Genomic DNA, 17260 nt, shown 5'->3' on the forward strand with positions numbered 1-17260 from the left:
ACCATATGCCGAGGCGCTATTATGCTCCCCTTGGGAGCATGAGGCCTTGAGTGAGTGAGTAAGTGAGTGTGAATGATGTTAAAAAACATTCCCACTGGTCAACAGTTCTGGTTAATTCAAAATAAAGATGTTGTTTATGATAAAAATTACCATATAGCTGAGGTGTGTTACCTTTCACTATAAAGAAATGTACATTACAATTTAACCACTCGTAGATGAGTTGACACAATGCTGATTAGTCATGTCAGAGCCACGTGACTGTCTCTGTGGTTTTCAATATGGCAGTGTTTTGTTTTTGTGTATGTGGTGATGCCTTTTACATCATGACAGAGAAGGAAGCATAACAGCTTCCCTAGTAAAGTGAGAAGGCAGCGAAATTAAACCTCATTCTCTGAATCACGAGGTAGTGAGATATCAAAATGAATAATCAAGATGGTTCAAAATTCAAGAATCTTTGTTATCCCCAGGGCAGATTATATCCTCATAACATAACATAAAAGCTCTGCAGGCTCACCTGAAGTTAAAAGGTCAATCGTCTGTATTTCTGTAGCGATTTTCCAGTCTTGATGACCACTCAAAGCTGCTTTACTCTTTCCATTTTTACCATTCACACCAACACCCACACATTCAAACAGCACAACTATGTGCAGCGCATTTCCTATCACACATTTTTCATACCCATTCACCCACTGTCATCACAGCTGTAAAAGTGTTGTAAAGTGTCTTGCCCAAGGACACATTCACATTGACAAACAGGTGAAGCGGATACAGTTAACACTTTCCCTGCCTTGCAGGGTGGTGGGTGTAAATGTTTTCTTTTTATTAGACATGTCCTCACAAGCTCTATTTCTTTCTCTGTCCATAGGTGACTTGGTGAACTTGGACCCAAGGGTAGGTGTCGCCTCTCGTCTTGTACACCCTGTCAGTTGACACTTTTGTCATGGCCTCCTTTCTGATCAGTCGTCAGCTCGTTTTCTCCCTGCAGAAAAACCTCTGGCTCAGTGCTGCAGGTATGTACAGGACATCGCCAGTGACATGTTGTCTTGTTAAAGATACTTTGTTTCATTGTTTACTTTAAAAATTAATATTTGATTGTTGGACATGTCATCAGTTAATTTTACTAGATCAGATTTAAAAAAATATTTATCATGGACTCTGTGTTACCTTTTCATGTCGCATGTCATTACTTGCCATACTGTATTATGTATGTGTTTGATTTGAATGTTTATTTCCACCTCATTTTTAGTATGTTGACATTTCTGATGTTCCTCTCGGGATGAACATGATAGCTCATGTGCCTAAAAATATACAAAATTATAGTCTTTCATAATCTGAAATAATATCTGACTGTGTTCATAACATGGTCATTGATGCATAAAATGCATATTTGTCAGAGACTGGTGACTGAGGCATGACCTAAAGGTCATCACACCTGTTAATCATTAATAGGTCAATGTGTTACTGCTTCATTTAAACATTTATCTGACACTGACCACTGCGATCATCTGCAGTTGGATTAATGCCAATGACTATTTCTTAGTCAATACCACAATGTGACAAATGAAAACTATATAAATGTTTTTTGTTTTTGTATTTTTTTCAAATTACATGTATATTTAAGCAGAACTGCAGCAGTATCATGGTTTCATAGTGGTATAGAAATGATGGTAATTATTAGGGCTGCAGCTGTTAATAATGTTAGCAATAAAATAGTGATAAATCAGGTAATGGGCTGAATATAACACATTTTTTTTCTTCTTAGCCCTTTTACGTGTAGCAACATACATAACAATATAAAAAAAATATATACTTTAAAACACGGGCAGGCCATTGACGTGTGTAAGGGAATTGGGCTTTTAACTGTAGGGTTGTCAGTCCAGTGAGGGAGAAACCGAAAGAAAAAAACAAAAAGACATATGCTCTTTTAAACACGCTGAATTCTCCACACATACACACACACAAGGTTTTCATGAATTCAACGGACATTGCATTGACTTACATTCATTTCCTAGAGATTTACTCTAACCTTTACCATAATTACAGTGGCCTAATCCTAAACCTGACCTTAACCCCCCCCCAACCTAACCTTAAAGCATTTTGTCACCTTAAAATATAGTAATTTATATGATGCTTTTTGACCCTACAAGGAAGAGAAGTCCCAATAATGTGAGTTTTACGTCCCCACAACATTAGTCATACATTAGTAATACACGCACACACATGCATACGCACACACCCACGCACACACGCACACACACACGCACGCACGCACACACACACACACACAGATTTATAGATGATGAAGTTAAGTTTATTCATTAGTGCTCTTGTTTACTCATCCACTCATTGTCTACCACTTTATCCTCCACATGGAGGAGGGGCTGCTGGAGCCAATCCCAGCTGACATAGGGTGAAAGAAGGGGGAAACCCTGGACAGTTCACCAGCCCATACACAGATGAACCATTCACACACCTATAGTTAATTTAGTGTCCAAGTAACCAATGCAGAAACCAGAGAACCTTAAGAAAACCCACACGCACATGGGGGGAACATGCAAACTTGAACTGGGACACGAACCGGCAACGTACAATTTTACAGTCTTCTGACATGTAATTGACAGGTAATTACTGACTGGTCTATGTGCATAACTCATTGTCAGAAGTAATTTGACTAAAGGGAATCTTTCTGTATGCCAGTCAGTTTTATGTGTGCAGCAAATAAACTGCTGATTTTGTTAGTGTTGTCCGCAGGTGATTTTCCATCAGCCTGATTTTATACTCATTATTTGCACATAAAAAGGATCCTTCATGAAGAGCTGGAAAGCATTGGTGGGAAGAGGGTCTGGAATATCTTGCTCAGCCTTCAAGCACTGCAATCCGAAATGGTGGAACACCATTTACTTTTTAATATATGTAAAACCTGTTTAAGAGTACGAGTATGGTTGATAAACCAAACTACTAAGGAAGAAAGGGTCCAGTTTGTCCAGGCCAGCTGCTTTTCATGTGTCCAGATTCTTTAAGGTTTTCTGGACTTCAGAGACATTCACAGGCATAAAGTTGAAAGTACAGTGAGTGTGTTTGCCAAAAACCTGAGGTTCAAATTTAGACTCCGATTTCATCAAACCGGGGTTAAAATAAACAAATCATATTAACAGTTTAACATGGCTAATTTGTCAGGATACACAAATCTTTAATTAAGAAGTGCAGTGGTTGACACAAGGCAGGAAGAGGATTTCACAATGTTGCAACATTTTTCTTTGAGCGTTAAACTTTTTGTTGTTTCAGAGAGGTAAAACTGTTTGAATTGGTTCTCTCAATTAAAGCAGTGCACTTATTTTGCAGTGGCAGACATTTAGCCAGTCTGTCACAGACAGATTTCTGGCCGCAGGTAGCATCTGTCTTTAAGAATATTTCGAATCTCCAAAGAGGACCTGTCACGAGGAGGCAGATTTATTAGTGTTTTGTTGATTAGTCTGTGTTTTAGTTCATGTCATGTTTTGGTGTTGGTTTAGGTTCACTTCCCCTTTTATTTTGGTAATCACTCAGTCTTCCTGTCGCGCTGGCACTGCTTCCACCTTGACACACTTCCCCTAATTCCCTCATGTTCTTCACCTGGTGATCCTCAGTAATCACACATACCTGCCCTTGATTTCCTCTCCCCTTTATAATGTCCTCACTTCCCTCAGTCAGTGTCAGTGCATTGTTTATGCTTCATGGAGAAATCATTGTTCCAAGTGTGATCGCAAGTATTTTTAAAAGCTCAAGTGAGAATAGGTTTTGTTATTTTTGTAAAGAAGCAGTTCATTGATTTCATGGATTGTTATTTCATTTTGTTAGAGGTGCAATAAAGCTTCACTGTCATTCATTCATCCTGATTCCTGTCTCTTGCATTTTGGATCCAAGCATTGCTACACCTTCATAACAGGACCAAGGATTGTTATGACCCTTCACCCTGATTTTTTTTGAAGGGGAACATGTCTATAACTTAAGAATTCATCATAGAAGTATTTCAAGTCAAGTTCTACATCGCCAAAGAGAGAAACTCTGCTCCTTTTAATGGAAGGTGAATCCTGAAGGAAAGCTTGCTCATGAAAGAATTTTTAAAAGAAGTCAAGGCTTGGACTGAAGGAGTTTCTAGAAAATACATTTCTAAAATCTCAATATTTAATAGAGCAGTTTGGTGTATTTGGTGTTTTAATTAGTTTTTTTTTCCCTACCAGGCAGCAGATATGTCAGCAAAGCAGCACCACAGACTCAGGAGGCGCGTGAATATGATGGGCCCTCCATGAAAACTTCAGTTCCTGGGCCACGATCACAGGTAACAACACACATCCACAGTCTCACAAGATTAAAAAAAAATGAAAAATAAAATATTTTAAGGAATATAAAGAAGGAATTATATTTAACTTTTCTTTTGATCTGTAGGAGCTGACAAAACAGCTGGGAGAAATCCAGGTGAGAAGAGAGTACATTTGTGGGTGACTAATAACAAGTGGTAGTAAAACATTAACTTGTCTAACTGTACTGTGTTCAGACTTAATGCAACAAAATCTCTCACGTGAATAAGTTACATACAGTGTCAATGCAGAGATGTATCACATGTGCCTCTTGCATCCGGCAGCGTGATACACAAGACCTCATAGAGGTGTTGCTGAGTCACTTGTGTTGTACCCAATGCATCATTTACAGACGTCTCTGACCTTTTGACTTATGCCTGGTTCACAGTGGATGCATGGCGTGAGCATTGCAGTTGTGCTACATCCCACTTGTCATCCCAACCCACAAATATGTTTATGATTTCCCTTTCTGATTTATCGCTGACAGAAAAGCTCAGCTGCTAAAATTGTTTCAAAAACATGTTTATGTTTTTCATGTATTCAGGTTCAGCCTAGACACTAAAAGTACAGTCACAGTTGTAAATGTTATGTTAACATGCTAGTAGAACGTCAATATCATTATCAACAGATCTAGACTGTCTTTTTTGCTGGAAACCACGTGTGAAAAATATGCGGGATGCCAAAATCTTAAAGGTCTTATGCAGTGTCAAGCCAAATTAAGGTCTTTGAAGTATGGTTGTTGTCAGTACTGCCTGAAAATATCAAAATACAAGCTACAAAAATGAATAGTAGTCTTCTACATTGTTTTACCAATACAGCTGGAATGCAAGGTGTGTCTTATATGTGTATAATTACAGTAATGTATATGAATCATACACATATACTATACAAACAGCCATTCATTCTCACACTCAAATCTATGGTCAATTTAGGGTGCATTTGCCTAATCCCCAAATCTGCATGTTTTTGGACATCACTGTTCAGATGAAATCTGCTGTGACACTGGTTATACTTAAAAATATATATATACTTTGTGCACGTGTGCGTATGGGAGTGTGTGTGCGTGTATGTATTATATACAGACCTTTTAATGTGCATTCATTCTTATGTTCTATAATATTCTTATGTTCTATAATATCCTTATGTTCTATAATATGCTTTGAATTGGTTCTTTATGTCTTTGCAGAGACAGAGTTCAGTTTTGAAAGGAGCTGATTTGCTTGCTTTGATTTATCCTTATTCAATAAAGCAGCATCGTGTTACTCTTTGATGTGTTTTTAAATTTATATCGTGTGTATAAATATAAAATTATTATTCATTATTTTTGAATGATTGTAATCAATGATTACAAATGTTTAGATAATGACCGTGGGTATAGTTGAATGTGAAAACACAGTGTAGTGGACAGTGGAATAACTAGTTAGTTTCCATTTGTGGTGACTGCTGGCTGTGATGAGGGATGAGATTTAATAAATCCTGGAATTTAGCCTGCTCCAGACCAGGCTAAGGCCACAGGATAAATCTCCATGGTAACTTATGTCATAACATATCCTGCTTTTGAGGAACTGGATCACAGATAAGTTAAGCCAGGATAAGCAACATAGCCCGGCTTAATCCCTTATCCTACTTTTGTGGAATGGGCCTCTGATCTTGGATCCCTGGGGAATAACTCACAGCCAGAGTTATTCCACCTTTAACTACCTGCTGTGCCCCTGCGAGCTGCACACTGCACAGCCGCCAGCCGGGCTAAGGAACTTTCCAGCTTGGCTTCGCCGCTTATTGCTTAAAAAGATATTTTGCAGAGCATTTCTCCTCACCTCCGCTGTTTGTTTCAAGGAAAAGATATTCAGAACTGAGCAGGAAACCACCAGAACCAGCCGCTCTTCGGAAGAGCCCGCTTGGATCGCGATCACACCGGCAGAATAGAAGATTGTGTTAGATCTGTAATACTACAGTTCCACTGGACTCACTCCAGTTAAACTGTGTGATCCAACACAATCCCTATTTCACCCGCGCATTTCTTTGTGTGTTGATAGAGTCTCTGACCCTCTTATCAGTTGATCACCCCATTGTTCTCAACACAGCTCGTGATCACGTGGTGAGGCGGAGGATCTCCTTAGATCTGTTAATACGACAGTTTAACGCAGGCTCCGTGAGTTAAACTGTGTGAATAACAGGAGACTTCTGTTGAGCTGCGTTCCCTCTTTTCACTTTCATCTCCTCCCTCACCTCTCCTCTCTCTGGCCCAGCCTGTGAGAGGTGAGAGCTGAAGATCGGGATCTGAGCACAGGCGCCATCTTGCGTTAAACGTACCACAGCGGCCATTTTGATTTGGTCCGGAAGGAGGCAGAGCCGTGGCGTGACAACATTCACACCACAGACCCTCTCCCACTTCCTCTCCCCCTCATTCTGGTTTACTTTTGGTTTTATTTGTTTACTTCTTATTTACCGCTGTCACTAGCTGACAGGGAGGGACACGCCCCTTTTCTTTTACATACGCACGCACACACACACACACACACACACACACACACACACACATAGCTAGTCCTCTGCACACACCTTTTAGTTAGATTAGATAAAGGATGAATGTTTGTTTATGTGTTGTTAAACAATTAATACTTTAATACATTTTGATCGTGTTTATCTAAAGTACTGTTCTCTATCTGTTGTGTTTGTATGCCTGTGACAAGGGTAATTGCAAGAAGCCAGTGTACGATCTCACACCTTCCCTTCCAAATTTAAGATTTTGCATATTAATCAATCATTTGTAGCTGATAATGAGACTTATCTAAAGGTTGTGAATTGACAGGTCATTCTTGACATTTTTTATATTTTTTTAAATTCATAAGAAAGTACTTAATACTACTTAAACTTAATTTACTTATACTAATACTTAATTATTACAAATTATTCATCATTCATATTAAACATTTCCTCACCAATTGTATAGATAATCCCAACACAGATGATTTACTGTGGCGAAAAGGGAGAAGCCAAAAGAAGAAGACTCACAGCATGATCATTTGCATCTGCTACAGAGTCAATGCAGGGGGTTTGAGTTCTTCTCTTTGATGTATCACATGAAAACTTGTCTCTTCTCAGAATGTTGCTGCCATCAACGTCTTCTGTAACTATGAGGAGAGCAGGGGAAACTACCTGGTGGATGTGGATGGCAACCGCATGCTGGATATCTACACTCAGATCTCCTCCATCCCAATTGGTTAGTAGCAAAGCTTCTTCTCCCAGCTGCCTGGACTGAAAGCTTTTTGCTGTTTTGATAGATATTGCAATATTTAAATATAATACTTATTCAAATGTTGTGGTGTTTGATACATTTCAGTATGAGCATTCATGAATCAAAATCATATATACTGTATCTCCTGCTACCCACTGTGGATTCCATATTATGGGAATGACTAATATATGACAAGAAAAGAGCAAAAAGTCATTTCAGAAGTTGGAAACAGCAGACCATAGATCTGCGGCTCTGTCGTGTTGTGTTGATTTTAGACACAACTTCTAACCTTCTGTTCTCAATTAATCTTTCTTTCTCCTTTTCTCTCCTCATCCCTCTTTCTGTCAACAAGACTCCCCCAACTCTCTTGTTGTTTAGGGGCGCAGGAAACCAGTGCCCCTTCTATCTATGAATCAGGGTGGTCATTTTATATCTGTATCTATATATATATATATATATATGTGTGTGTGTGTGTATATGACCACTGTATTCTACAGCTCAGTATAGCGGTTGAAACAACTTCTGGCTACAATCAGTCTTTCTTCATTACATTCCACTGTGTCTTTTTCCCTGCAAGCTGCTGAAGCTCTCTGAGTTTCTTTGCTGCTGGTTTGCGTTTTGTGGGTCACCTACTTAGACCGCCGCAATTCAGAGTGGTTAAGAGATTTAAATGAGGATTTTGCGCTAGGCAAGGGTTGTTAACATGGAGACTCAATGGAAGCGCAAAATGCAATTTGAAGCCACTGAACAGAAAGTACAGCTGACTGCGATGAGCAGATAACTGGGATTGAGGGACCTGACATATGACATAATGTTCCCCGCTGTTGCTGGTCGATGAACAAATCGGGGAACTCTCGCTTGCTCCCTGTTGCTCTCGCGCAGAAATTATTTTCCAGACTGGTAAAAATAATGTGGAAGAGGTGTAGCTACATGCAGGGGGAAAATATCAACATGATATCAAAAGAAAACAAAATGTGTTTTATAAAGCCAGTATTAAGGAGCAAACTAGTGGACAAATATCTGACAAATAACTGTGCTGCATGTAAAGCGCCAATGTGAGTGTGCATCTGGGCGCACGCATTTCTCCTATGGATATTTATATTTAATTGATTCACATATACCAAAAATAAATGGATGTGTGTCTGGAAAAGCATAATTTCCTGATTTGCTCGTTGTGCCCTGTTAGTAGATAAGCATCAATGTAAATTAGCATGTACAATCCAGTTAGTAGGTTTGTACAATGTCTTCCTTTTCTGGCTCCATACCTATCTATACCTGGACCAGGTGTTTTTGGGGATTTTGGCGGAGCGATCAAGGTTCCTTGACCGATAGATTCAATAGAATGATTGTGTTCAAACTCAACTCAACTTTATTTATTGAGCACTTTAGGCAGCTATAGCTGGTACAAAGTGCTTAACAGTACAATAAATAAAACATGGCACATAAAACATAGGAGACAAAATAAAAATAAATATATATATATATATATATATATATATAAACAATAAAACAATAACAATATTTAAAAAATAAAAAATAAAATAACTATAAAACTATAAAAAATAACAATGTTTAAACAAATAAAAAACAATAAAACTATAAAACAATAAAAATGTTTAAACAATGAAAACAATAAAACACTAAAACAAGAGCAGAGTCTCATGCTGAGTTGAACGCAGAAGAATAAAAATGTGTTTTAAGATGAGTTTTAAAAATGGACAGTGAGGGGGCCTGTCTAATATGAAGCGGGAGGGCGTTCCAAAGTTTGGGACCGGCAATGGAGAAAGCTCTTTCCCCTCTGAGCTTCCGTTTAGACCTCGGTACCTCCAGGAGCAGCTGGTCAGCTGACCTGAGGCACCGAGCAGGAGTGTAAGGATGGAGAAGCTCAGAGAGGTAAGGCGGGGCAAGACCATTTAAAGATTTAAAAACAAATAAAATAATCTTAAAATGGACTCTAAAATGCACAGGCAGCCAGTGAAGGGAGGCCAAAATGGGAGTAATGTGCTCCCTCTTACGTGCTCCAGTTAAGAGGCGAGCAGCAGCGTTCTGGACCAACTGGAGGCGTGAGAGGGACGACTGGCTGACTCCAAGATAAAGAGCGTTACAGTAATCCAGCCGAGATGTAACAAAGGCATGGATTACTGTTTCAAGGTGCTTTTGTGACAGAAATGGCCTCACCTTTGCCAGCTGCCTGAGGTGAAAAAAGCTGGACTTTACTGTTGCCCCAATCTGCCGGTCCAATTTAAAATCACTGTCCATAATAAAACCTAAGTTTGTGACTAAAGGCTTCACATACGGTGCCAAAGGGCCCAAATCAGCAGGAGGTTCACTAGAGCCGCTAGGACCAAACATTATGACTTCCGTCTTCTTTTCATTAAATTTTAAAAAGTTCAGTGACATCCATGCTTTTATGTCATCAAGACATAATAGAAGTGGTTGCAGACAGGCATTTTTCTTTCTCAGTGGGACATAAATCTGACTGTCGTCTGCATAGAAATGAAAAGAGATGCCATGTTTTCTTAGGATGGAACCCAGGGGAAGCAGATACAGGGAGAAGAGCAGGGGCCCTAAAATTGAGCCCTGTGGAACCCCATATGAAAGCGGAGCAGATTGGGACTCAGAGCCACCGAGGCGTACACACATAGATCTTCCCTCAAGATACGATCTAAACCAATTTAAGGCGCTACCACTAATGCCCACTAGGTGCTGCAAGCGTGGCACTAAAATATTGTGGTCCACAGTATCAAATGCTGCAGTAAGGTCAAGCAGGACAAGGATCACAGAGTCTCCAGAATCAACCGTCAGGAGGATGTCATTGAACACTCTTAATAAAGCTGACTCTGTACTATGCCTTGTTTTAAAACCAGACTGGAAAATCTCCAGAATATCATGCTCATCTAGGAACGACTGCAACTGAGCGTGGACAACTTTTTCCAGGATCTTTGAAATAAAAGGCAGCTTGGAGATAGGTCTATAATTGGCTAGCATAACACGATCAAGGCCAGGTTTCTTAAGCAGGGGTTGTACCACAGCATGTTTAAAACTTTGGGGGACAACACCAGAAGACAGACTGCTGTTAATAATGGCCAGGACTGACTGCCCTATACAAGGAAATACCTCTTTAAAAAAGTGAGGCGGGACAGTGTCACAGGGAGAGCCTGATGGCTTCATCTGGGCAACCACTTTTTCTAAGGCAATCAGAGACACGGGCTCAAACGAATCAAGCACAGCTGAGAAAAGCACACTGTCAGAGGGGTCAGACACAGGTGTGGTGATTAGAGCCCTTGTGGTAGCAACCTTATCAATGAAGAACTGCAGGAAGCTATTGCACATTTCAGGGGATTCCTCTGTGCACACAGGCTGAGGTGAGCCAAGAACAGACTCTATGGTTTTAAATAACACACGTGGGTTGTGAGAGTTTGATTCAATAATATTTGACAGGTGCTCTCTTCTGGACTCTTTGACAGTGCTCTGGTAGCTGCAGCTTGTCCTTTTTCCACCTGCGTTCAGCTTTGCGGCAATCCTGTCTGGCTGCGCGAGTTCTCGCATTGAACCAGGGCTCAGGTTTAGCTTTGGGCTGCACAGTTTTAAATGGAGCCACAGAGTCCAGTATGGTTTGGCAGGAGGCGTGAAACCAAGAACTGAGCACCTCCGTGTTTGGTAATAATTCAGAGGGGACACAGAGCTGGTTAAAGGCAGCAGAAAACTGACCGGCAGTGACAGAGTTAAATATCCTACGACAGCGAGCAGGAGCGGCAGATTTAACTGTAGCACAGGAGACGGCAGCTTCAAACAGTACCGGCAAATGATCGGAAAACACGTCGTCACATATTTCCACGTTTGACACAGACAGACCATGACAGAGGACGAGGTCTAGTGTGTGTCCACGTTTCTGAGTGGGACCGGACACACACTGCTCTAAGTTAAAAGAGTCAATAAGGCTTAAAAAGTCCTTCACCAGCTGTTTATCAGGACAACACACGTGAATGTTAAAATCCCCTACAAGGAGAACGCGATCATACTTGGGCATAATTTCCCGATGACCGCGGGGAGTTGAAAAAAGAACAACCAGCCGTTAGAAGTTCGATCAGAGGGCTGCACTCACCGGCACCGATCCATGTCTCTGTCACAAAGAGGAAATCCAGGCCACGGGAGTTGAAGAAATCCCTCAGGATGAACGTTTTGTTCACCAGTGATCTGGCGTTCACCAGGCCAAACCTGGCAGGAGCCGGGGGCTTCTGTTTGACTGATCGCGGAGACGGTGGCAGCGACTTCAGGAGCCGGAGGTTCACGCCGCGCTGTGAAAGTCGCGGAGGGCAGGTGCGGCGGGGCCGGAGTCCCTCAAACGAGCCGATGACAGGAATAAGGCAGGCATCGATGGGATCCAGGAAACGCCAAGGCACGGCGAACGGATGAGTTAATCCATGTCCTGTCCGGGAGATGGACAACGATTGAGCCAGCCAGACTTTTTTGCCACGGCGGCGGGAACGTTTCCGCCGAGGAGGTGGAGCAGAGGCCCGGCACAGGTATGTCGGGATCCCCGCTAGTAGCGGAGGCACAGTTTTCTGCCCATTATGCTTGAATGCACATACTTCTCCGACATTTCGTCGAAGACTCAAAAGAGCCTGATGATCATACACCAGCAGAGACTCGATCTGGTTAGTGCCAAGGGCTATAAACAACACAAAAATCAACCATAGTAGGAGCAAGAGGCGGCCAGCAAAACACAGCGGCGCCATCTTCAAAGGCATAATTGATGATAGATGTAATGATGATGGTGATATGACATGACTCCCATATTTATACAGTTCATTTCTAACTCCATCCGGCCCCACTGAGCATCCGTTGTTAAGGGTCTTTATGGCATTCTTCACTTCTGCCTCTGTGATTGGTGCTTCTCTGGCTTTGGAATGGCTCCAGCTGTTCGCCCTCTGGGTCTGTGAACTGTTCTTGGAACCAGCGGTGGGACCAAGTCACTAGGCGTGTCCCATAAGCGAGGCTGCAGCCGACGTGGACCACGGGCGCAGGAGGACCAGGAAGTCAAACGCTGCGAAATGAGACGGTCTGGCCTACTTTTTCTAATCGGCAAGCCGTCACCAATTCTTCCCGATTCCCGAAGCTCTACTTTATTAGTGTTTGTAAATATTCTACTTAATCTGCCGCTAACTATCTTAAAGAATGATTCCTTATTTCAAAATAATTCATTATTATATCATTACAATTATTATTTAGTTGTAAGTTAGTTTTAGTAGTAATATAGTTTTTAGTCTGTTTAGGTACGTTTAGTATTCCATTTAATTGAGTTTAGTTTGGACGGAGCCTTTAGAGCTTTAGATTATTATTATAATAATGATATTAATATTACATATGAAGAACCTTCACCATAGATGCCGGTGTGTGATGTTTCTCAGGTTGAAAGACAAACATGAACAGGTAAAATAAACATGGTTATGCTGTGAACTCTTAATCCTATAGAAACCGTAATAAATGTCACTTTGCAGGCATAAAATCATATCATAACTGTATACAGTATCTGATATGTCACTGTAGATTAAAACAGCCATATGTATATTAAGTACTCAAATCTGAGCCCGGACTAAAATTTACAGCAGTAAATTAAACAGTAATCTTAATCCAAGCTCATCAGATATAATACAATGGACATGTCACTGTACCAGGAGCCATTTTCCCTTGTAGAGCTTGTCATGTAGTTTACCTACTTCACAACAGAAAGTAAACATAATCTTGTATATATATATATATCTTTATATATCTCTACATACATACATACATATATAGATGTATATAAATATAGATATATGTTGTGATCCAGCCTTGTAATTGGTGAGAAAATATGAATACGAATGATTAATTATTTTTAATAATTAATTATGGTATTTATTTTCTAAAAACCCTTGCACGGGGCACCATTATGTTGTGGTTCATCAATAGTGGCAAAAATTTTATTGATAAAAATAAATTAATAAACATTAATTAATTAAAATGTCAGGGCACCACCCTGAAATCAGGGAAAAGACAATCGATCTATGCCTTTCAAAATCAGTCTAAATAATCACTGTAATTGACTATAATATCAAATATATCCCAATTGATCAGTAATGAAGGTATGAATACGAGCACTGACACTCTCAACCTCCCTTTGTCACAATATTCATGTACAAAAGACAGAGACCATTCCTTTAAGTGAACAAAAGTAAGAATGTATTAAATCAAATAACAAGAATCAATTAAACAATTTGATTCACCAACATTAAATTTCCAAGGCTAATTGAATGATCTAAGTCCATGAGCCGGGCTGTTATTTGGCGCACAGCAAACAGCTGTTGATCATCTTTGTCTCTGAGTGGAAGCAGTTCGGGTGTCAGGTATAGAGGGATGGGTCGACCGAGGTGCGATCCCCACAGGCGGAGGAGTGGAAGCTGGTGGCTTCTTCAAAAAGGACATTGTTCGTGCAGCACGGGAGAGCCGCATGCGGGAGGCCCGGGGGCCCAGAGTAGCAACAAGAGCAGCAACAAGAGCAGCAACAAGAGCAGCAAGCAAGAGCAAAGGATCAAGAGAGAAGGAACAAGAGTCTGTCTTCCAATTGATATGGCTTATCAGTCGAGGGGCCATAAAACAGAGACGGCAGATGTGGTTAAAACTCAAATCAGGCTTGTTGTCTGTATACAGGCCTTACAGAACAATGGATTACAGCCACACTGTTGGGTCCCAACAGTCCCCCTTTTGGTCTGAAGACTGGGTTGCTGGTCGCACTGTTCAGAGCAACCGAAGGGCCTATATGCCAGTGTGGCCTACCAGTGTTCAAGGCTGACAACAGTCCGGGTTCTGAATGGCACAGTCCATTGGTTCCTGGGGTTGAGAGTGGGCACAGTTCACAGTCTAAAGGGTTAACAGTTCAGGTTAACTGTTCAAAACTTAACAGTTAGAGGATTGTGTCTGGGCAACCTTGAGGCGCATCTGGGCAGATGTCTTAAGCTAAGCTAGCTAATTACATACAAATAACAACAGTGGAAAACATGCACAATCACACAGTTCTGGAGTTCTTGCTGTTGGTCCGCAAGGGGCACCTAGAGAGGGGATGGGTGTTCGGCGGAAGGGAAGGAACAGTGTGATGATGGCTTAACTTTGAAGGGGTTAGTGGAAAACATGTTTTCGGGCTGTTTTGTTGGTGCTGTGCACCAGCCAAAAGAGTCCAGCCTTGTCTGTTGTTATGGTGTATGTAATCTGTAAATAAAATGTGCAGTGAGAGCCGTGATGGCCCAGCAGCTAAGGAGAAGGCCAAGGCAGTAAGCTAGATTGTCTCTAGAACAGGCCTGTTCAGGTGATAAAGCCAATAAGTTCAGTACTTTTTGGGACTGAACTTCACCATTTAGTTCCCTCTGCAATAAGTTTCTGCCTAGAGGGTGGTGTTTACTGTGATGTGACCGTTAAAAGGGGGTCCATGACCTTAATCTCACAGTCCTGTCGACTGGAGTCAAGGTGAGTGGAGGCCTAGGTCATTTACATGCACAGTGGTTCGTGGAGGAACCATTTAAGAGAAACAGAACAATCTATTTTGGCAGGTTGACCTTAGCAGCTGTGTCATGCCGGTCACAACTCAGGACACCGCCCACTTTACCTGAGTCTTCATGCCTGGTTTCTTCACAGACATGCCCTGGCACCTTTACTCAGACGCAGACATTCTGAGACTCTGCAGATAATTGGCTATTGGGGAAAACTAAATGAATATCTTTAGTTTAGGTCCACAGGTTCATAGTCAGGTATAGTGAGGGAGGTGTTTCAGTTGCACGTGTGTTGACCTTTCCAACAATCGACATAGAGCATGGATTTCAAGTGACACATGCTCTCGTTCGATTATTGGAAGGTTCAGTAAATATAATCCTATCTCTAACCTGTAGGTTTATAGATGAGATTGCATGGCCAAGACTGCGTGAAAGATGTAGGTAGTCTGTTTCCCTTTCCTTGGGGTTAGAGAGAAAGCTCCAACTCTGTTGCTGGAATCTTCTCCCCCCCCCCCCTTTCGGATGTGGAAAACAGCTTATGGCTCAAGAGGAAAGAGATAGTTGACGAACAAACAATTACGGAACAAATAATTCAGGGCCAGGAATAGGCTCTGAGCAAGAAGCATGGATCAGTGAGGAGCGTCTAGTTTCTTGGCAGCAGCCATTTTGTTATTTGAAACTTGACCAAAATGCTCACTGGATCAAAGGCTAAGGTAGAGTTACCTGAGCTAAGATGTGACGAGGTCCTCACTGATGTGCAAAGAATCTGTGCAGAAAGCACTGGGCTGAGCATTAACCACTTGATCAGGTAAACTCTGTGCTAAACGTACAGATCTTCAGCGCAATCACTCCGAGTTAACACAGGTAACACAACGTTGCAGGTAAACGTTACAGCCATTGGCATAACATGCCCACAATAAATCAATAAAGATGGTCTGTGCACGGGGAAATGCCCCCCTGTGACCCTCTAGATGTCACAGTTCCTGTGACCTAAACTAGGCCCAGGGAATGCTTGACCTAGCCTAATTAATAAACAACCACAGCTCTTTGTAGCTGGGCTGTGCACAGGGAAATGTCCCCCCGTGACTCTCTAGATGTCACAGTTCCTGTGACCTGAACTAGGTGCAGGAAAAGCTCAAACTAGCCTAAATAAATAAAAAACCACAGCTCTTTGTTGCTGGGCTGTGCACGGGGGAAAGTCCTCCCGTGACTCACTAGATGTCACAGTTCCTGTGAACTGGACTAAGCGCAGGGAAAGTTCAACCTAGCCTAAATAAATAAACAGCCACAGCTGGGCTGTGCACAGAGGAGTCTCTCCATCCTCCTCTCATTTCTCTTCTCATGTCTTCCCTGAGGAGGTCGATCAGTTCTATTCAGAGACAAAAGACAACAAGGGAAGATGTAGTTTTAGCACGGGGGTTTAAATGACATGTTGTTGCCCCCTTCACAGTTAAAATTATCATTGTAGGCATAATAACATTACACTTATCTTTTAGAAATGACAAAAGCAATATTTATGTCTTTGCCAGAGTGAATAGGTGAGCTCATCTGAGGAGAATACATTGAGAATTATTTAATTATCTTTCATGCCACCTACAATTAGTGTATGTGGTGAAATAAGTATTATATAAACCCACCACATATATGTTAATTAAAGTTTTACTCAAAACAAAACTTTGAAAGTTACACTGTGATTGAAACTATCGTTTCACGGTGCTTACAGACAGCACGCAGCACACAGCGGTCAGTCTTGTGACTTGTGCTTATTAAAGACATAAATAGCGGTACGACTTTTAAAACAGAAGAAACTTTTAATTTGTTTTGTTTCATTGATTTGTAATACTTCCGTATGAAAACGAACTTGCTTCTCCCAGCCGCAACACGTCCGCCATGTTGGATTGGAAAAGTTTTGCTGCTGGCGCGCAAAGAATTGTTGGATATGATCGGCTGCGAAGGATACCCCAGACCTATCCTTTAAAAACAAGCTAACGTCGGCCGCATATCTCGGCCGCATACGGAGCAGTCGAGGTGGTACCTCAACTTTTCATTTAAATTCATTATTACAAAGCCATTTACATTCTTCTGTTATTGTCAAACTCTAAGTAATTAGAAAATACAAATAAAAATCAGGTCCATATAATGTGCTGGCAGTAAACATGAAA

General features: G+C 41.3%; 1 protein-coding gene across 2 annotated transcripts in view; it reads left to right on the plus strand.

The window, feature by feature from the left end:
• Positions 1–940: 940 nt before the first annotated feature.
• LOC310933314 (4-aminobutyrate aminotransferase, mitochondrial-like) overlaps positions 941–17260 on the plus strand; it is a gene marked incomplete at both ends in the record, with an annotated part of 96627 nt that continues 80307 nt past the window's right edge. The window contains 4 exons of one of the 2 annotated variants that reach the window (XM_083896776.1): positions 941–1037; positions 4221–4318; positions 4426–4455; positions 7443–7560. In XM_083896776.1, the coding sequence (XP_083752902.1) occupies positions 941–1037; positions 4221–4318; positions 4426–4455; positions 7443–7560 (343 nt within the window). The remainder of the gene's footprint in view (positions 1038–4220; positions 4319–4425; positions 4456–7442; positions 7561–17260) is intronic. The other variant, XM_083896777.1, reaches the window with a different exon arrangement.

Source organism: Microchirus variegatus (genome assembly GCF_963457635.1).
Source record: "Microchirus variegatus genome assembly, chromosome: 10".
Taxonomy (NCBI): domain Eukaryota; kingdom Metazoa; phylum Chordata; class Actinopteri; order Pleuronectiformes; family Soleidae; genus Microchirus; species Microchirus variegatus.